Consider the following 21298-nt stretch of genomic DNA (forward strand, 5'->3'; position numbering starts at 1 on the left):
GAATGTTCCATTAGATCAGCAACATGTATTACTCTGTATGTAATAGATTTAGATGGAATGTTCCACTAGATCAGCAGCATGTATTACTCTGTATGTAATAGATTTAGATGGACTGTTCCATTAGATCAGCAGCATGTATGTAATATATTTAGATGGAATGTTCCATTAGATCAGCAGCATGTATGTAATAGATTTAGATGGAATGTTCCATTAGATCAGCAGCATGTATGTAATAGATTTAGATGGAATGTTCCATTAGATCCGCAACATGTATGTAATAGATTTAGATGGAATGTTCCATTAGATCAGCAGCATGTATGTAATCGATTTAGATGGAATGTTCCATTAGATCAGCAGCATGTATGTAATAGATTTAGATGGAATGTTCCATTAGATCAGCAGCATGTATTACTCTGTATGTAATAGATTTAGATGGAATGTTCCACTAGATCAGCAGCATGTATTACTCTGTATGTAATAGATTTAGATGGAATGTTCCATTAGATCAGCAGCATGTATTACTCTGTATATAATAGATTTAGATGGAATGTTCCATTAGATCAGCAGCATGTATGTAATATATTTAGATGGAATGTTCCACTAGATCAGCAGCATGTATTACTCTGTATGTAATAGATTTAGATGGAATGTTCCATTAGATCAGCAGCATGTATTACTCTGTATGTAATAGATTTAGATGGAATGTTCCATTAGATCAGCAGCATGTATGTAATATATTTAGATGGAATGTTCCATTAGATCAGCAACATGTATGTAATAGATTTAGATGGAATGTTCCACTAGATCAGCAGCATGTATTACTCTGTATGTAATACCATGGACATTATTACTTCAGGTCCTTGGGGACTAGTTACCCCCCCCCCCAAGGTATAATGGCCCATAGCTTGTTTCAGATAAATACAAACCATGTTTCTAACCGCGTTTCAGATCAATACGGACTGCGTTTCAGATCAATACGGACCGCGTTTCAGATCAATACGGACTGCGTTTCAGATCAATACGGACCGCGTTTCAGATCAATACGGACCGCGTTTCAGGTCAATACTGACCGCGTTTCAGATCAATACGGACCGCGTTTCAGATCAATACTGACCGCGTTTCAGGTCAATACGGACCGCGTTTCAGATCAATACTGACCGCGTTTCAGATCAATACGGACCGCGTTTCAGATCAATACGGACCGCGTTTCAGATCAATACGGACCGCGTTTCAGATCAATACTGACCGCGTTTCAGATCAATACGGACCGCGTTTCAGATCAATACGGACCGCGTTTCAGATCGATACGGACCGCGTTTCAGATCGATACGGACCGCGTTTCAGGTCGATACGGACCGCGTTTCAGATCGATACGGACCGCGTTTCAGGTCAATACGGACCGCATTTCAGATCAATACGGACCGCGTTTCAGGTCAATACGGACCGCGTTTCAGATCAATACGGACCGCGTTTCAGATCAATACGGACCGCGTTTCAGATCAATACTATGTTAACCTTGCGTCTCCTTACTGAGCTTTAAACCTCTCATCTCTGTCAGTTGCACAATCTTTTCTTTAGTTGGTTGTGGCAGTAGATCATGGATTGGGTTAGCAGCTGTTACCGTGGCAGTAGATCATGGATTGTGTTAGCAGGAGTTACTATGGAATGTTTTAGGTGTTACCGTGGCAGTAGATCATGGATTGGGTTAGCAGGAGTTACTATGGAATGTTTTAGGTGTTACCGTGGCAGTAGATCATGGATTGGGTTAGCAGGAGTTACTATGGAATGTTTTAGGTGTTACCGTGGCAGTAGATCATGGATTGGGTTAGCAGGAGTTACTATGGAATGTTTTAGGTGTTACCGTGGCAGTAGATCATGGATTGGGTTAGCAGGAGTTACTATGGAATGTTTTAGGTGTTACCGTGGCAGTAGATCATGGATTGGGTTAGCAGGAGTTACTATGGAATGTTTTAGGTGTTACCGTGGCAGTAGATCATGGATTGGGTTAGCAGGAGTTACTATGGAATGTTTTAGGTGTTACTGTGGCAGTAGATCATGGATTGGGTTAGCAGGAGTTACTATGGAATGTTTTAGGTGTTACCGTGGCAGTAGATCATGGATTGGGTTAGCAGGAGTTACTATGGAATGTTTTAGGTGTTACCGTGGCAGTAGATCATGGATTGGGTTAGCAGGAGTTACTATGGAATGTTTTAGGTGTTACCGTGGCAGTAGATCATGGATTGGGTTAGCAGGAGTTACTATGGAATGTTTTAGGTGTTACCGTGGCAGTAGATCATGGATTGGGTTAGCAGGAGTTACTATGGAATGTTTTAGGTGTTACCGTGGCAGTAGATCATGGATTGGGTTAGCAGGAGTTACTATGGAATGTTTTAGGTGTTACCGTGGCAGTAGATCATGGATTGGGTTAGCAGGAGTTACTATGGAATGTTTTAGGTGTTACCGTGGCAGTAGATCATGGATTGGGTTAGCAGGAGTTACTATGGAGTGTTTTAGGTGTTACCGTGGCAGTAGATCATGGATTGGGTTAGCAGGAGTTACTATGGAGTGTTTTAGGTGTTACCGTGGCAGTAGATCATGGATTGGGTTAGCAGGAGTTACTATGGAATGTTTTAGGTGTTACCGTGGCAGTAGATCATGGATTGGGTTAGCAGGAGTTACTATGGAGTGTTTTAGGTGTTACCGTGGCAGTAGATCATGGATTGGGTTAGCAGGAGTTACTATGGAATGTTTTAGGTGTTACCGTGGCAGTAGATCATGGATTGGGTTAGCAGGAGTTACTATGGAATGTTTTAGGTGTTACCGTGGCAGTAGATCATGGATTAGGGTTAGCAGGAGTTACTATGGAATGTTTTAGGTGTTACCGTGGCAGTAGATCATGGATTGGGTTAGCAGGAGTTACTATGGAATGTTTTAGGTGTTACCGTGGCAGTAGATCATGGATTGGGTTAGCAGGAGTTACTATGGAATGTTTTAGGTGTTACCGTGGCAGTAGATCATGGATTGGGTTAGCAGGAGTTACTATGGAATGTTTTAGGTGTTACCGTGGCAGTAGATCATGGATTGGGTTAGCAGGAGTTACTATGGAGTGTTTTAGGTGTTACCGTGGCAGTAGATCATGGATTGGGTTAGCAGGAGTTACTATATAGTGTTTTAGGTGTTACCGTGGCAGTAGATCATGGATTGGGTTAGCAGGAGTTACTATATAGTGTTTTAGGTGTTACCGTGGCAGTAGATCATGGATTGGGTTAGCAGGAGTTACTATGGAATGTTTTAGGTGTTAACGTGGCAGTAGATCATGGATTGGGTTAGCAGCTGTTACCGTGGCAGTAGATCATGGATTGGGTTAGCAGGAGTTACTATGGAGTGTTTTAGGTGTTACCGTGGCAGTAGATCATGGATTGGGTTAGCAGGAGTTACTATGGAGTGTTTTAGGTGTTACCGTGGCAGTAGATCATGGATTGGGTTAGCAGGAGTTACTATGGAATGTTTTAGGTGTTACCGTGGCAGTAGATCATGGATTGGGTTAGCAGGAGTTACTATGGAGTGTTTTAGGTGTTACCGTGGCAGTAGATCATGGATTGGGTTAGCAGGAGTTACTATGGAATGTTTTAGGTGTTACCGTGGCAGTAGATCATGGATTGGGTTAGCAGGAGTTACTATGGAATGTTTTAGGTGTTACCGTGGCAGTAGATCATGGATTGGGTTAGCAGGAGTTACTATGGAATGTTTTAGGTGTTACCGTGGCAGTAGATCATGGATTGGGTTAGCAGGAGTTACTATGGAATGTTTTAGGTGTTACCGTGGCAGTAGATCATGGATTGGGTTAGCAGGAGTTACTATGGAATGTTTTAGGTGTTACCGTGGCAGTAGATCATGGATTGGGTTAGCAGGAGTTACTATGGAATGTTTTAGGTGTTACCGTGGCAGTAGATCATGGATTGGGTTAGCAGGAGTTACTATGGAATGTTTTAGGTGTTACCGTGGCAGTAGATCATGGATTGGGTTAGCAGGAGTTACTATGGAATGTTTTAGGTGTTACCGTGGCAGTAGATCATGGATTGGGTTAGCAGGAGTTACTATGGAATGTTTTAGGTGTTACCGTGGCAGTAGATCATGGATTGGGTTAGCAGGAGTTACTATGGAATGTTTTAGGTGTTACCGTGGCAGTAGATCATGGATTGGGTTAGCAGGAGTTACTATGGAGTGTTTTAGGTGTTACCGTGGCAGTAGATCATGGATTGGGTTAGCAGGAGTTACTATGGAGTGTTTTAGGTGTTACCGTGGCAGTAGATCATGGATTGGGTTAGCAGGAGTTACTATGGAATGTTTTAGGTGTTAACGTGGCAGTAGATCATGGATTGGGTTAGCAGCTGTTACCGTGGCAGTAGATCATGGATTGGGTTAGCAGGAGTTACTATGGAGTGTTTTAGGTGTTACCGTGGCAGTAGATCATGGATTGGGTTAGCAGGAGTTACTATGGAGTGTTTTAGGTGTTACCGTGGCAGTAGATCATGTATTGGGTTAGCAGGAGTTACTATGGAATGTTTTAGGTGTTATCGTGGCAGTAGATCATGGATTGGGTTAGCAGGAGTTACTATGGAGTGTTTTAGGTGTTACCGTGGCAGTAGATCATGGATTGGGTTAGCAGGAGTTACTATGGGAATGTTTTAGGTGTTACCGTGGCAGTAGATCATGGATTGGGTTAGCAGGAGTTACTATGGAATGTTTTAGGTGTTACCGTGGCAGTAGATCATGGATTGGGTTAGCAGGAGTTACTATGGAATGTTTTAGGTGTTACCGTGGCAGTAGATCATGGATTGGGTTAGCAGGAGTTACTATGGGAATGTTTTAGGTGTTACCGTGGCAGTAGATCATGGATTGGGTTAGCAGGAGTTACTATGGAATGTTTTAGGTGTTACCGTGGCAGTAGATCATGGATTGGGTTAGCAGGAGTTACTATGGAATGTTTTAGGTGTTACCGTGGCAGTAGATCATGGATTGGGTTAGCAGGAGTTACTATGGAATGTTTTAGGTGTTACCGTGGCAGTAGATCATGGATTGGGTTAGCAGGAGTTACTATGGAATGTTTTAGGTGTTACCGTGGCAATAGATCATGGATTGGGTTAGCAGGAGTTACTATGGGAGTGTTTTAGGTGTTACCGTGGCAGTAGATCATGGATTGGGTTAGCAGGAGTTACTATGGAGTGTTTTAGGTGTTACTGTAGCAGAGTGCTGCATGTGTCTGAAGATGTTTCATGACAACACAGACACAGGATCAATGCTGATAAGTCATAATTGCTTGAATTTCAGTCATTCAAGCCTATCAGATTAAATCAAATTTATTTATATAGCCCTTCGTACATCAGCTGATATCTCAAAGTGCTGTACAGAAACCCAGCCTAAAACCCCAAACAGCAAGCAATGCAGGTGTAGAAGCACGGTGATCCTTCATTAGTTCAACTTAGTTAACCAATGTTTGGAATTCAATAAAGTGGGGAAACGTTTTGCTGTGATCTTCTATCAGGAACGTTACAGGTGGATCTGGTGTCAGATGTCAGGTTAAACCTAGAAATACATTTCTCTCATGAACCTCCACGTTTTTCTGTGTTTTTATTCCAGTTGTCGGGAATGGTCACATCTCGGAGGACACGGAGACCATCGCTGACCAGATGCAGCTTCCTGTCCAGAGTGCCCTGACTGATGACTCTGAGGAACCCGTCATCATGGCCTCAGAGGCCCTGGAGGCCATGGGGTCTGGATGGGAGGAGGACCAGGTCCTGGAGATGCTGGCTGCAGCCGAGCCAGAGGTTCCCCCTGAAGCCCCTGCTGAGGCTGCAGCCGTAGATGCAGAGGTCCCTTCAGAGACTGTGGGCTTAGTAGAGGCTGTGGGCTTAGTAGAGGCTGTGGGCTTAGTAGAGGCTGGGGTCCCAGTGGAGGTGGCGGCCCCTGTTGGGGCTGTCGTGGTTGAGGACGCTCCTGTGGCAGAGGCTCCTGCTGAGACAGTGGTGTCTGAGGAGGCCCCTGTTGTTGAAACTGGAGCTGCAGTGGAGGTGGCTACCCTGGTCGAGGCAGCTGCACCTGTAAAAGCTGCTGCCCCAGTCGAGGTGGCTGAAACTGTCCCAGAGGCAGCTCCAGCCCCGACAGCGGAGACCCCAGCTCCAGCTCCGACAGCGGAGACCCCAGCTCCAGCTCCGACAGCGGAGACCCCAGCTCCAGCTCCGACAGCGGAGACCCCAGCTCCAGCCCCGACAGCGGAGACCCCAGCTCCAGCCCCGACAGCGGAGACCCCAGCTCCGACAGCGGAGACCCCAGCTCCAGCCCCGACAGCGGAGACCAAAGATGCTCCAGCCCCTGTGGCCGCTGTCCCAGAGGGGGCCCCCGCTGTGGAGGCCCCTGCACCCAGTGGCCCCATAAATGACCTTGTTGTTGCTGCTGAGCCTGCAGCAGAGCCAATAACCACCCCTGTAGCTGTGGAGGCCCCTGTAGCAGCCGTTGCCAATGAGCCTGTGGAGGCCCCAGGACCGGTGGAGGCCCCAGGACCGGTGGAGGCCCCAGGACCGGTGGAGGCCCCAGGACCGGTGGAGGCCCCAGGACCGGTGGAGGCCCCAGGACCGGTGGAGGCCCCAGGACCAGTGGAGGCCCCAGGTGAGGTGACAGCTCCAGCCCCAGAGCCTGCAGTAGGGACTCCTACCCCTGCTCCCGAAGCCGCCCCTGAGCTAACACCAGCCGCCCTTGCTCCTGCTCCCTCAGACGCCCCTACCCCAGAGCTAACACCAGCCACCCCTGCTCCTGTGGCCCCGCCTACTCCTGCCCCAGAGCTAACACCAGCCTCCCCTGCTCCTGTGGCCCCGCCTACTCCTGCCCCAGGGCTAACACCAGCCACCCCTGCTCCTGTGGCCCCGCCTACTCCTGCTATCTCAATCCCAGAGATTGATGGTATGTACTCCTCCTTTAACGCTTCATCCTCACGGACAAAATCACTCTACATATTTAAAACATCATCAAACGTCAGCCCTGTCTTACTATGGTGTATTTACCAGGCTCACAAATAGTTGCATTGCGATTCTGGTGTGGTCACATTTCACCTCAGTAACACAGCACCAACTGATTTGTACTGAGGGACAATTCAATTCCACAGAGCAAAATGGCTGCCATTTATTGGCCTGATTAGCCCCAGGGAGGTTATGATTGTTCTTCCAGCTCATAGATTCACTAAATTGATATGTTACCTAAAACACCTGTCTCTCCTGACCTAAATAAGGTGTGTCAGTCAGTCTGTTGTAGCCTGCCGGATCAGGCTTATCTGGAAAATGGTTGGTCCTCCCCTGCCACAGGCACAAATAACTGAGAAGACATCGCTGCAAACATGCATGATGTGGGGAGAGGCGGTGAGCGTGAGATGTGGGGAGAGGCGGTGAGCGTGAGATGTGGGGAGAGGCGGTGAGCGTGAGATGAGATGTGGGGAGAGGCGGTGAGCGTGAGATGAGATGTGGGGAGAGGCGGTGAGCGTGAGATGAGATGTGGGGAGAGGCGGTGAGCGTGAGATGAAATGAGGGGAGAGGCGGTGAGCGTGAGATGTGGGGAGAGGCGGTGAGCGTGAGATGTGGGGAGAGGCGGTGAGCGTGAGATGAGATGTGGGGAGAGGCGGTGAGCGTGAGATGAGATGTGGGGAGAGGCGGTGAGCGTGAGATGAAATGAGGGGAGAGGCGGTGAGCGTGAGATGAGATGTGGGGAGAGACGATGAGATGCGGGGAGAGCGGGTGAGATGGGTGTAGAGAGGGTGAGATTCGGTGGAGAGAGGGTGAGATGCGGGGAGAGAGGGTGAGATGCGGGGAGAGAGGGTGAGACGCGGTGAGAGGCGGTGAGACGCGGGGAGAGAGGGTGAGACGCGGGGAGAGAGGGTGAGACGCGGGGAGAGAGGGTGAGCGTGAGATGCGGGGTGAGATGCGGGGTGAGATGCGGGGAGAGACGGTGAGACGGTGAGATATGTGGCGAGAGACAGTGAGCGTGAAATGCGGGGAGAGAGGGTGAGATGCGGAGAGAGAGGGTGAGATGCGGGGAGAGAGGGTGAGATGCGGGGAGAGAGGGTGAGATGCGGGGAGAGAGGGTGAGATGCGGGGAGAGAGGGTGAGATGCGGGGAGAGAGGGTGAGATGCGGGGAGAGAGGGTGAGATGCGGGGAGAGAGGGTGAGATGCGGGGAGAGAGGGTGAGATGCGGGGAGAGAGGGTGAGATGCAGGGGGAGAGGGTGAGATGCGGGGAGAGAGGGTGAGATGCGGGGGGAGAGACGGTGAGCGTGAGATGTGGGGAGAGAGGGTGAGACGCGGGGAGAGAGGGTGAGACGCGGGGAGAGAGGGTGAGACGCGGGGAGAGAGGGTGAGACGCGGGGAGAGAGGGTGAGACGCGGGGAGAGAGGGTGAGACGCGGGGAGAGAGGGGTGGAGAGAGGGTGAGACGGGTGGAGAGAGGGTGAGACGGGTGGAGAGAGGGTGAGACGCGGGGAGAGACGGTGAGATGGGTGTAGAGAGGGTGAGATGCGGGGAGAGAGGGTGAGATGCGGGGAGAGAGGGTGAGATGCGGGGAGAGAGGGTGAGATGCAGGGAGAGAGGGTGAGATGCAGGGAGAGACGGGGGGAGAGGGTGAGAGTGAGATGCGGGGAGAGAGGGTGAGATGCGGGGAGAGAGGGTGAGATGCGGGGAGAGACGGGGGGAGAGGGTGAGATGCGGGGAGAGAGGGTGAGATGCGGGGAGAGAAGGTGAGATGCGGGGAGAGACGGGGGAGAGGGTGAGAGTGAGATGCGGGGAGAGAGGGTGAGATGTGGGGAGAGACGGTGAGCGTGAGATGCGGGGAGAGAGGGTGAGATGCGGGGAGAGAGGGTGAGATGTGGGGAGAGAGGGTGAGACGCGGGGAGAGAGGGTGAGATGCGGGGTGAGATGCGGGGTGAGATGCGGGGAGAGACGCGGGGAGAGACGCGGGGAGAGAGGGTGAGCGTGAGACGCGGGGAGACGCGGGGTGAGACGGTGAGCGTGAGATGTGGGGAGAGAGATTGAGATGCGGTGTAGAGACAATGAGATGCGGGGAGAGAGGGTGAGACGCGGGGAGAGAGGGTGAGACGCGGGGAGAGAGGGTGAGACGCGGGGAGAGAGGGTGAGACGCGGGGAGAGAGGGTGAGACGCGGGGAGAGACGGTGAGACGCGGGGAGAGAGGGTGAGACGCGGGGAGAGGGGGGCAGAGGGTGAGAGAGAGGGGGGGAGAGGGTGAGAGAGATGCGGGGAGAGAGGGTGAGAGAGATGCGGGGAGAGAGGGTGAGATGCGGGGAGAGAGGAGAGAGGGTGAGATGTGAGGAGAGAGGTTGAGATGCGGGGAGAGAGATTGAGATGCGGGGAGAGAGATTGAGATGCGGGGAGAGAGATTGAGATGCGGTGTAGAGACGGTGAGACGCGGGGAGAGACGGTGAGACGCGGGGAGAGAGGGTGAGACGCGGCGAGAGAGGGTGAGACGCGGGGAGAGAGGGTGAGATGCGGGGAGAGAGGGTGAGACGCGGGGAGAGAGGGTGAGACGCGGGGAGAGAGGGTGAGACGCGGGGAGAGAGGGTGAGACGCGGAGAGACGCGGGGAGAGAGGGTGAGACGCGGGGAGAGAGGGTGAGACGCGGGGAGAGAGGGTGAGACGCGGGGAGAGAGGGTGAGACGCGGGGAGAGAGGGTGAGACGCGGGGAGAGAGGGTGAGACGCGGGGAGAGAGCGTGAGACGCGGGGAGAGAGCGTGAGACGCGGGGAGAGAGGGTGTGACGCGGGGAGAGAGGGTGTGACGCGGGGAGAGAGGGTGAGACGCGGGGAGAGAGGGTGAGACGCGGGGAGAGAGGGTGAGACGCGGGGAGAGAGGGTGAGACGCGGGGGAGAGAGGGTGAGACGCGGGGAGAGAGGGTGAGACGCGGGGAGAGAGGGTGAGACGCGGGGAGAGAGGGTGAGACGCGGGGAGAGAGGGTGAGACGCGGGGAGAGAGGGTGAGACGCGGGGAGAGAGGGTGAGACTTGGGGAGAGAGGGTGAGACGCGGGGAGAGAGGGTGAGACGCGGGGAGAGAGGGTGAGACGCGGGGAGAGACGGTGAGACGCGGGGAGAGAGCGTGAGACGCGGGGGAGAGAGGGTGAGACGCGGGGAGAGACGGTGAGCGTGAGATGTGGGGAGAGAGGGTGTGATGTGGGGAGAGAGGGTGTGATGTGGGGAGAGAGGGTGAGATGCGGGGAGAGACGGTGAGATGCGGGGAGAGAGGGTGAGATGCGGGGAGAGAGGGTGAGATGCGGGGAGAGAGGGTGAGATGCGGGGAGAGAGGGTGAGATGCGGGGAGAGAGGGTGAGACGCGGGGAGAGAGGGTGTGACGCGGGGAGAGAGGGTGAGACGCGGGGAGAGAGGGTGAGACGCGGGGGAGAGAGGGTGAGACGCGGGGGAGAGAGGGTGAGACGCGGGGGAGAGAGGGTGAGACGCGGGGAGAGAGGGTGAGACGCGGGGAGAGAGGGTGAGACGCGGGGAGAGAGGGTGAGACGCGGGGAGAGAGGGTGAGACGCGGGGAGAGAGGGTGAGACGCGGGGAGAGAGGGTGAGACGCGGGGGAGAGAGGGTGAGACGCGGGGAGAGACGGTGAGACGCGGGGAGAGAGGGTGAGACGCGGGGAGAGAGGGTGAGACGCGGGGAGAGAGGGTGAGACGCGGGGAGAGAGGGTGAGACGCGGGGAGAGAGGGTGAGACGCGGGGAGAGAGGGTGAGACGCGGGGAGAGAGGGTGAGACTTGGGGAGAGAGGGTGAGACGCGGGGAGAGAGGGTGAGACGCGGGGAGAGAGGGTGAGACGCGGGGAGAGACGGTGAGACGCGGGGAGAGAGCGTGAGACGCGGGGAGAGAGGGTGAGACGCGGGGAGAGACGGTGAGCGTGAGATGTGGGGAGAGAGGGTGTGATGTGGGGAGAGAGGGTGTGATGTGGGGAGAGAGGGTGAGATGCGGGGAGAGACGGTGAGATGCGGGGAGAGAGGGTGAGATGCGGGGGAGAGAGGGTGAGATGCGGGGAGAGAGGGTGAGATGCGGGGAGAGAGGGTGAGATGCGGGGAGAGAGGGTGAGATGCGGGGAGAGAGGGTGAGATGCGGGGAGAGAGGGTGAGATGCGGGGAGAGAGGGTGTGATGCGGGGAGAGAGGGTGAGATGCGGGGAGAGAGGGTGAGATGCGGGGAGAGAGGGTGAGATGCGGGGAGAGAGGGTGAGATGCGGGGGAGAGGGTGAGATGCGGGGAGAGAGGGTGAGATGCGGGGAGAGAGGGTGAGATGCGGGGAGAGAGGGTGAGATGCGGGGAGAGAGGGTGAGATGCGGGGAGAGAGGGTGAGATGCGGGGAGAGAGGGTGAGATGCGGGGAGAGAGGGTGAGATGCGGGGAGAGAGGGTGAGATGCGGGGAGAGAGGGTGAGATGCGGGGAGAGAGGGTGAGATGCGGGGAGAGAGGGTGAGATGCGGGGAGAGAGGGTGAGATGCGGGGAGAGAGGGTGAGATGCGGGGAGAGAGGGTGTGATGCGGGGAGAGAGGGTGCGGGGAGAGAGGGTGAGATGCGGGGAGAGAGGGTGAGATGCGGGGAGAGAGGGTGAGATGCGGGGAGAGAGGGTGAGATGCGGGGAGAGAGGGTGTGATGCGGGGAGAGAGGGTGAGATGCGGGGTGAGATGCGGGGAGAGAGGGTGAGATGCGGGGAGAGAGGGTGAGATGCGGGGAGAGAGGGTGAGATGCGGGGAGAGAGGGTGAGATGCGGGGAGAGAGGGTGAGATTTACATTTTACATTTACATTTAAGTCATTTAGCAGACGCTCTTATCCAGAGCGACTTACAAATTGGTGAATTCACCTTCTGACATCAGTGGAACAGCCACTTTACAATAGTGCATCTAAATCATTTAAGGGGGGTGAGAAGGATTGCTTTATCCTATCCTAGGTATTCCTTGAAGAGGTGGGGTTTCAGGTGTCTCCGGAAGGTGGTGATTGACTCCGCTGTCCTGGCGTCGTGAGGGAGTTTGTTCCACCATTGGGGGGCCAGAGCAGCAAACAGTTTTGACTGGGCTGAGCGGGAACTGTACTTCCTCAGTGGTAGGGAGGCGAGCAGGCCAGAGGTGGATGAACGCAGTGCCCTTGTTTGGGTGTAGGGCCTGATCAGAGCCTGGAGGTACTGCGGTGCCGTTCCCCTCACAGCTCCGTAGGCAAGCACCATGGTCTTGTAGCGGATGCGAGCTTCAACTGGAAGCCAGTGGAGAGAGCGGAGGAGCGGGGTGACGTGAGAGAACTTGGGAAGGTTGAACACCAGACGGGCTGCGGCGTTCTGGATGAGTTGTAGGGGTTTAATGGCACAGGCAGGGAGCCCAGCCAACAGCGAGTTGCAGTAATCCAGACGGGAGATGACAAGTGCCTGGATTAGGACCTGCGCCGCTTCCTGGAGATGCTGGGAGAGAGGGTGAGATGTGGGGAGAGAGGGTGAGATGTGGGGAGAGAGGGTGAGATGTGGGGAGAGAGGGTGTGATGTGGGGAGAGAGGGTGAGATGCGGGGAGAGACGGTGAGCGTGTGATGTGGGGAGAGACGGTGAGCGTGTGATGTGGGGAGAGACGGTGTGATGTGGGGAGAGAGGGTGTGATGTGGGGAGAGAGGGTGAGATGTGGGGAGAGAGGGTGTGATGTGGGGAGAGAGGGTGAGATGTGGGGAGAGAGGGTGTGATGTGGGGAGAGAGGGTGAGATGCGGGGAGAGACGGTGAGCGTGTGATGTGGGGAGAGACGGTGAGCGTGTGATGTGGGGAGAGACGGTGTGATGTGGGGAGAGAGGGTGTGATGTGGGGAGAGAGGGTGAGATGTGGGGAGAGAGGGTGTGATGTGGGGAGAGAGGGTGAGATGCGGGGAGAGACGGTGAGCGTGTGATGTGGGGAGAGACGGTGAGCGTGTGATGTGGGGAGAGACGGTGTGATGTGGGGAGAGAGGGTGTGATGTGGGGAGAGTGGGTGTGATGTGGGGAGAGAGGGTGTGATGTGGGGAGAGAGGGTGTGATGTGGGGAGAGAGGGTGAGATGCGGGGAGAGAGGGTGTGATGTGGGGAGAGAGGGTGTGATGTGGGGAGAGAGGGTGAGATGCGGGGAGAGAGGGTGTGATGTGGGGAGAGACGGTGAGATGCGGGGAGAGACGGTGAGCGTGTGATGTGGGGAGAGACGGTGTGATGTGGGGAGAGACGGTGTGATGTGGGGAGAGACGGTGTGATGTGGGGAGAGAGGGTGTGATGTGGGGAGAGACGGTGTGATGTGGGGAGAGACGGTGTGATGTGGGGAGAGAGGGTGAGCGTGTGATGTGGGGAGAGATGGTGAGCGTGTGATGTGGGGAGAGAGGGTGAGCGTGTGATGTGGGGAGAGAGGGTGAGCGTGTGATGTGGGGAGAGAGGGTGAGCGTGTGATGTGGGGAGAGAGGGTGAGCGTGTGATGTGGGGAGAGAGGGTGTGATGTGGGGAGAGACGGTGTGATGTGGGGAGAGACGGTGTGATGTGGGGAGAGAGGGTGTGATGTGGGGAGAGAGGGAGAGACGGTGTGATGTGGGGAGAGAGGGAGAGACGGTGTGATGTGGGGAGAGACGGTGTGATGTGGGGAGAGAGGGTGTGATGTGGGGAGAGACGGTGTGATGTGGGGAGAGAGGGAGAGACGGTGTGATGTGGGGAGAGACGGTGTGATGTGGGGAGAGACGGTGTGATGTGGGGAGAGACGGTGTGATGTGGGGAGAGAGGGTGAGATGCGGGGAGAGAGGGTGTGATGTGGGGAGAGAGGGTGTGATGTGGGGAGAGAGGGTGTGATGTGGGGAGAGACGGTGTGATGTGGGGAGAGACGGTGAGATGTGGGGAGAGACGGTGTGATGTGGGGAGAGAGGGTGTGATGTGGGGAGAGACGGTGTGATGTGGGGAGAGACGGTGTGATGTGGGGAGAGAGGGTGAGCGTGTGATGTGGGGAGAGATGGTGAGCGTGTGATGTGGGGAGAGAGGGTGAGCGTGTGATGTGGGGAGAGAGGGTGAGCGTGTGATGTGGGGAGAGAGGGTGAGCGTGTGATGTGGGGAGAGAGGGTGAGCGTGTGATGTGGGGAGAGAGGGTGAGCGTGTGATGTGGGGAGAGAGGGTGAGCGTGTGATGTGGGGAGAGAGGGTGAGCGTGTGATGTGGGGAGAGAGGGTGAGCGTGTGATGTGGGGAGAGAGGGTGAGCGTGTGATGTGGGGAGAGAGGGTGAGCGTGTGATGTGGGGAGAGAGGGTGAGCGTGTGATGTGGGGAGAGAGGGTGAGCGTGTGATGTGGGGAGAGAGGGTGAGCGTGTGATGTGGGGAGAGAGGGTGAGCGTGTGATGTGGGGAGAGAGGGTGAGCGTGTGATGTGGGGAGAGAGGGTGAGCGTGTGATGTGGGGAGAGACGGTGAGCGTGTGATGTGGGGAGAGACGGTGAGCGTGTGATGTGGGGAGAAACGGTGAGCGTGAGATGTGGTGAGAGAGGGAGAGACGGTGTGATGTGGGGAGAGAGGGTGAGCGTGAGATGTGGGGAGAGAGGGTGAGCGTGTGATGTGGGGAGAGAGGGTGAGCGTGTGATGTGGGGAGAGAGGGTGAGCGTGTGATGTGGGGAGAGAGGGAGAGACCGTGTGATGTGAGGAGAGACGGTGAGCGTGAGATGTGGGGAGAGAGGGTGAGCGTGAGATGTGGGGAGAGAGGGTGAGCGTGTGATGTGGGGAGAGAGGGTGAGCGTGTGATGTGGGGAGAGAGAGTGAGCGTGTGATGTGGGGAGAGAGGGTGAGCGTGTGATGTGGGGAGAGAGAGTGAGCGTGTGATGTGGGGAGAGAGGGTGAGCGTGTGATGTGGGGAGAGAGGGTGAGCGTGTGATGTGGGGAGAGAGGGTGAGCGTGTGATGTGGGGAGAGAGGGTGAGCGTGTTCAGACCAACAGACCAGCATATTACCAGCGTATTGACTCACCCACAGACTGTTGTACGGAGTCTATAAATAGGTGAAATGTATTCTCACAAACGTAGCATATCCCCCAAGGTCTCCATAGTCTCCTTACCTCACTGGTTACCAAGATGTATCCTACACCCTCACTGACTAGGAGGAGGTATCAGACACCCTCACTGACTAGGAGGAGGTATCAGACACCCTCCCTGACTAGGAGGAGGTATCAGGCACCCTCACTGACTAGGAGGAGGTATCAGACACCCTCACTGACTAGGAGGAGGTATCAGACACCCTCCCTGACTAGGAGGAGGTATCAGACACCCTCACTGACTAGGAGGAGGTATCAGACACCCTCACTGACTAGGAGGAGGTATCAGACACCCTCCCTGACTAGGAGGAGGTATCAGACACCCTCACTGACTAGGAGGAGGTATCAGACACCCTCACTGACTAGGAGGAGGTATCAGACACCCTCACTGACTAGGAGGAGGTATTTAGACACCCTCACTGACTAGGAGGAGGTATCAGACACCCTCACTGACTAGGAGGAGGCATCAGACACCCTCACTGACTCGGAGGAGGTATCAGACACCCTCACTGACTAGGAGGAGGTATCAGGCACCCTCACTGACTAGGAGGAGGCATCAGACACCCTCCCTGACTAGGAGGAGGCATCAGACACCCTCACTGACTCGGAGGAGGTATCAGACACCCTCACTGACTAGGAGGAGGTATCAGACACCCTCACTGACTAGGAGGAGGTATCAGACACCCTCACTGACTAGGAGGAGGTATCAGACACCCTCCCTGACTAGGAGGAGGTATCAGACACCCTCCCTGACTAGGAGGAGGTATCAGACAGTGGTCCGTCTGTCTCTGTCACTAAGGATACCTGGATAACTGTCACTACTTAACTAGACATGCAGAGTGAGTAGTAGAGCTCTCCAGTGATTGGCTGGCTGGCTGGCTGTCTGTCTGATCTATCCCCAGACCTCAGCCCCTACACTCTCTCTCTCTCTGTCCGTCCGTCCGTCGGTACTTAACCAGACATGCAGAGTGAGTAGTAGAGCTCTCCAGTGGTTCCTAGTCTGTCTGTCCGTCCGTATGCCCCTCCACTCTCCAAACACAGAAAGAACAAACTGTCCTTTTTAGGGAGAGAGAGAGAGAGAGAGAGAGAGAGAGAGAGAGAGAGAGAGAGAGAGAGAGAGAGAGAGAGAGAGAGAGAGAGAGAGAGAGAGAGAGAGAGAGAGAGAGAGAGAGAGAGAGAGAGAGAGAGAGAGAGAGAGAGAGAGAGAGAGAGAGAGAGAGAGAGAGAGAGAGAGAGAGAGAGAGAGAGAGAGAGAGAGAGAGAGAGGACCCACCCCTTCAGTTGCATGTGCTACTGTCAGGAGTTGCATAACTCTCTCTCTCTCTGTGGTGAATGCTGTTTGCATGGCTGGACACACGCACCCTATAAGCAGGTTATTCACCAGAGAGAGGTTTGACTCTAGGGCTCTCTGCTCGGTCTTTGTTGTTCTATGCTAATAGTTCAATGTCACGAAGGAGTGTTGGAATGTCACACATTCACTTCACACACACACACACACACACACACACGACCCGCCAGGCGTTGATTTCTTGTGTGTGTTGTTTTCCAGGTGTTCCGGTGGTTGTGTTGGAGGTGGCACAGGAAGCAGCGGCCTTGGTGTTGGCTGGAGTGGCACAGGAAGCGGAGAAAGACAAGAAACAGAACTAAGAAGAGAGGTCAAACTGAGGAGGCCGCTGGTAAGACCCCCCCCCCCCCAGATGATACCCAGACAGTACAGACACTCGTTAAAAACATTGAACTATTCTCACAGACGGCGGTATGCCACTAAGCATATTCAATGTAAAACAACATGTGGGTCTTTCGTTGAATATAAATTATTTTGAATTTCCCTCATTTCAAGGACTTGATGATGTTTATATAAGTGTATACAGGCTTAATGTCTAAGAACAAGGAATCTAATTAACTTGATTATTGAATAATGTACTTATGTTACTCGATATACAAGCATATGTAACTAAATACATTTGTTTTATGTTTGTGTCTTTCAGTGGCCTGGGAAACACAACCTTCTTGGATAAAACCTCCGTTTTTACATTCAGAGACGATTTGTAGATAAGATGCACAACCCAAAGACCAGGAAGTTAAAACACACACACACTCATCTGCCACAACGATGACAGACCAGGAAGTTAAAACACACACACACTCATCTGCCACAACGATGACAGACCAGGAAGTTAAAACACACACACACTCATCTGCCACAACGATGACAGACCAGGAAGTTAAAACACACACACACTCATCTGCCACAACGATGACAGACCAGGAAGTTAAAACACACACACACTCATCTGCCACAACGATGACATACCAGGAAGTTAAAACACACACTCATCTGCCACAACGATGACAGACCAGCTCAGTACATATTCCTGTCAGGGTGTGTCCCAAATGGCACCTAATTCCCTGATGAGGGGATAGGGTGTAATTTCAGAGTCTTGTCACCAAAGTGCCTTCCCATCCTGGAAACATGAATGGGTCACTTTTCTTCTTCTATTGGCAATAACATTGTTAAAGAGAACTACCATGTAACCTGGAGACACCTGGGCTTCCAACCATGTAACCTGGAGACACCTGGGCTTCCAACCATGTTACCTGGAGACACCTGGGCTTCCAACCATGTAACCTGGAGACACCTGGGCTTCCAACCATGTTACCTGGAGACACCTGGGCTTCCAACCATGTTACCTGGAGACACCTGGGCTTCCTACCATGTAACCTGGAGACACCTGGGCTTCCAACCATGTAACCTGGAGACACCTGGGCTTCCAACCATGTTACCTGGAGACACCTGGGCTTCCAACCATGTTACCTGGAGACACCTGGGCTTCCAACCATGTAACCTGGAGACACCTGGGCTTCCAACCATGTTACCTGGAGACACCTGGGCTTCCAACCATGTTACCTGGAGACACCTGGGCTTCCTACCATGTAACCTGGAGACACCTGGGCTTCCTACCATGTAACCTGGAGACACCTGGGCTTCCAACCATGTAACCTGGAGACACCTGGGCTTCCAACCATGTTACCTGGAGACACCTGGGCTTCCAACCATGTAACCTGGAGACACCTGGGCTTCCTACCATGTAACCTGGAGACACCTGGGCTTCCAACCATGTTACCTGGAGACACCTGGGCTTCCTACCATGTAACCTGGAGACACCTGGGCTTCCAACCATGTAACCTGGAGACACCTGGGCTTCCAACTGAACTCTCTGACTCCCAATAACCAGGAGCCACCTGGGCTTTCAACTGAACTCTGACTCTCTCTAACAGACAGCTGTGGTGAAGCCAAACGATGCACTACTTTAGCAACAAACTGTGAAATTGAGGTTCAGAGACAGACGACACGGTCACTTTAAGGTTGTCAATACGTTGTGTTGAACAGCTTCTCGGTGGGAGAATGTTTCATAATAAATACTACTTGACATTTACTAGCTGCTCTGAAAGAGGAAGACAAACCAAACAATCTAACAACCTGTTCTGGACTAGACTGAACCCTGCTGATGTGGAACTCAATCTAACAACCCGTTCTCCTGGACTAGACTGAACCCTGCTGATGTGGAAGTCAATCTAACAACCTGTTCTCCTGGACTAGACTGAACCCCGCTGATCTGGAACTCAATCTAACAAACTGTTCTGGACTAGACTGAACCCTGCTGATGTGGAAGTCATTAATGAATTAATGATTAATGATTAATGATTAATGATTACTTCAATACGGTTATTTAACGGGTAGATAAGGAATACTAAGAGCGTAACAGTAGACCCGGAGTGTACAGTGTAATGTTGAGAAGAGAATTTACACTGAGTGAACAAAACATTAAGAACACCTTCCCTAATATTGAGTTGCACATGGAGTTACAAGGAGCCGTCACTTGTAGGTTTCTACTTTTTACCTGTCCTCTCTTCACCTGGGAATAGTCTGTTACCTTCATACACACACTACAGCTCCTCTACCTTCATTCACAGACCTGAGCCAACACACACTACAGCTCCTCTACCTTCATACACAGACACACTCCTGAGCCAACACACACTACAGCTCCTCTACCTTCAGACACACTCCTGAGCCAACACACTACAGCTCCTCTCCCTACATACACAGACCTGAGCCAACACACACTACAGCTCCTCTACCTTCATACACAGGCACAGTCCTGAGCCAACACACACTACAGCTCCTCTCCCTTCATACACAGGTACAGTCCTGAGCCAACACACACTACAGCTCCTCTCCCTTCATACACAGACCTGAGCCAACACACACTACAGCTCCTCTCCCTTCATACACAGACCTGAGCCAACACACACTACAGCTCCTCTACCTTCATACACAGGTACACTCCTGAGCCAACACACACTACAGCTCATCTACCTTCAGACACACTCCTGAGCCAACACACACTACAGCTCATCTACCTTCATACACAGGCACACTCCTGAGCCAACACACACTACAGCTCCTCTACCTTCATACACAGGTACACTCCTGAGCCAACACACACTACAGCTCCTCTCCCTTCATACACAGGCACAGTCCTGAGCCAACACACACTACAGCTCCTCTACCTTCATACACAGGTACACTCCTGAGCCAACACACACTACAGCTCCTCTACCTTCATACACAGGCACAGTCCTGAGCCAACACACACTACAGCTCCTCTCCCTTCATACACAGACACACTCCTGAGCCAACACACGCTACAGCTCCTCTACCTTCATACACAGGTACTCCTGAGCCAACACACACTACAGCTCATCTACCTTCATACACAGGTACACCCCTGAGCCAACACACACTACAGCTCCTCTCCCTTCATACACAGGCACAGTCCTGAGCCAACACACACTACAGCTCCTCTACCTTCATACACAGGCACAGTCCTGAGCCAACACACACTATAGCTCCTCTACCTTCAGACACAGACCTGAGCCAACACACACTACAGCTCCTCTACCTTCATACACAGACACACTCCTGAGCCAACACACACTACAGCTCCTCTCCCTTCATACACAGGTACACTCCTGAGCCAACACACACTACAGCTCATCTACCTTCATACACAGGTACACTCCTGAGCCAACACACACTACAGCTCCTCTCCCTTCAGACACAGTCCTGAGCCAACACACACTACAGCTCCTCTACAACCACCTCCGGCAGGATTGCTAAAGATTAAAGAATGGTCCTGGTGTTAGATAAGACGGCCACAGGAGTCTGGCTCATCCTGAACAACAACTCTGGAGTCTCTGAATACCGAGCTGGCATTTCCCAAAAGGTTCAGTCTGTCAACCTCCCCCTGAACTTAACAATGGCTCTGCATGCCATTGTAGAGAGACTGTGATTTCTAGTAGGTGTGTGACTGTGTGTGTTGGGCAATAGGATTAAAGAGGTTTGATGTTCTTTTCTATGCCAGACCTTGGAACAGTGGTCGCTGTTCTTCTGTTGTATGGTCATTCTGATAAGAGCTTTCTGTGTTCTGCACTAAACTGTCTGGACAGTCGAAATAAAGCTTTGTTTACTAATACCTAGACTGAGTTTGGTTTGTAACTGGAGAGAGGTGGGGGGGGGGGGGTGGAGCTGGAGAGAGGGGAAGGGAAGGGTTTGGTGCTGGAGAGAGAGGGAGGGGGGAGGTTGGTTTGGAGCTAGAGAGGGGAAGGGTTTGGTTTGGAGAGGGGAAGGGTTTGGTTTGGAGAGAGAGAGTGTTTGGTTTGGAGCTGAAGAGAGAGAGAGGGGAAGGGATCGGTTTGGAACTGGAGAGAGAGAGGGGAAGGGTTTGGTTTGGAGCTGAAGAGAGAGAGAGGGGAAGGGATTGGTTTGGAACTGGAGAGAGAGAGAGGGGAAGGGTTTGGTTTGGAGCTGGAGAGAGAGAGAGGGGAAGGGTTTGGTTTGGAGCTGGAGAGAGAGAGAGGGGAAGGGTTTGGTTTGGAGCTGGAGAGAGAGAGAGGGGAAGGGTTTGGTTTGGAGCTGGAGAGAGAGAGAGGGAAAGGGTTTGGTTTGGAGCTGGAGAAAGAGGGGTATCAGGCTATAATGCCATTGCAAGCAGCACACAGATGGATTCCTGTCGGACTACGCTGCTAACCCACGCCAGATCTTACAAATGCCTGGATATCAGCTAACCCACATCATATGATACCTGGATAGGTATTTCATATCAGCTAACCCACATCATATGATATAGTCATCTGATACCTGGATAGGTAGTTAACATAT

At 53.2% G+C, this 21298-nt stretch overlaps 1 protein-coding gene and 1 long non-coding RNA gene across 2 annotated transcripts in view; one reads left to right on the forward strand and one right to left on the reverse strand.

Annotated features, from left to right (window-relative positions):
* LOC135521070 (skin secretory protein xP2-like) overlaps nucleotides 1-17825 on the forward strand; it is a 39141-nt gene extending 21316 nt beyond the window's left edge. The window contains exons 2-4 of the mRNA XM_064947004.1: nucleotides 5641-6957; nucleotides 16622-16748; nucleotides 17061-17825. Coding sequence (XP_064803076.1) covers nucleotides 5641-6957; nucleotides 16622-16719 — 1415 coding nt within the window. The 3' untranslated portion in view covers nucleotides 16720-16748; nucleotides 17061-17825. The remainder of the gene's footprint in view (nucleotides 1-5640; nucleotides 6958-16621; nucleotides 16749-17060) is intronic.
* A 1897-nt stretch (nucleotides 17826-19722) lies between these two features.
* Nucleotides 19723-20285, reverse strand: LOC135521071 (uncharacterized). The gene is made up of 3 exons (XR_010452485.1): nucleotides 20234-20285; nucleotides 19846-19945; nucleotides 19723-19797 (listed from the first exon to the last, which is right to left on the reverse strand). It is a non-coding gene; the product is annotated as an uncharacterized LOC135521071 (long non-coding RNA).
* Nucleotides 20286-21298: the final 1013 nt, after the last annotated feature.

Source organism: Oncorhynchus masou, chromosome 29 (assembly GCF_036934945.1).
Source record: "Oncorhynchus masou masou isolate Uvic2021 chromosome 29, UVic_Omas_1.1, whole genome shotgun sequence".
Taxonomy (NCBI): Eukaryota; Metazoa; Chordata; class Actinopteri; order Salmoniformes; family Salmonidae; genus Oncorhynchus; species Oncorhynchus masou.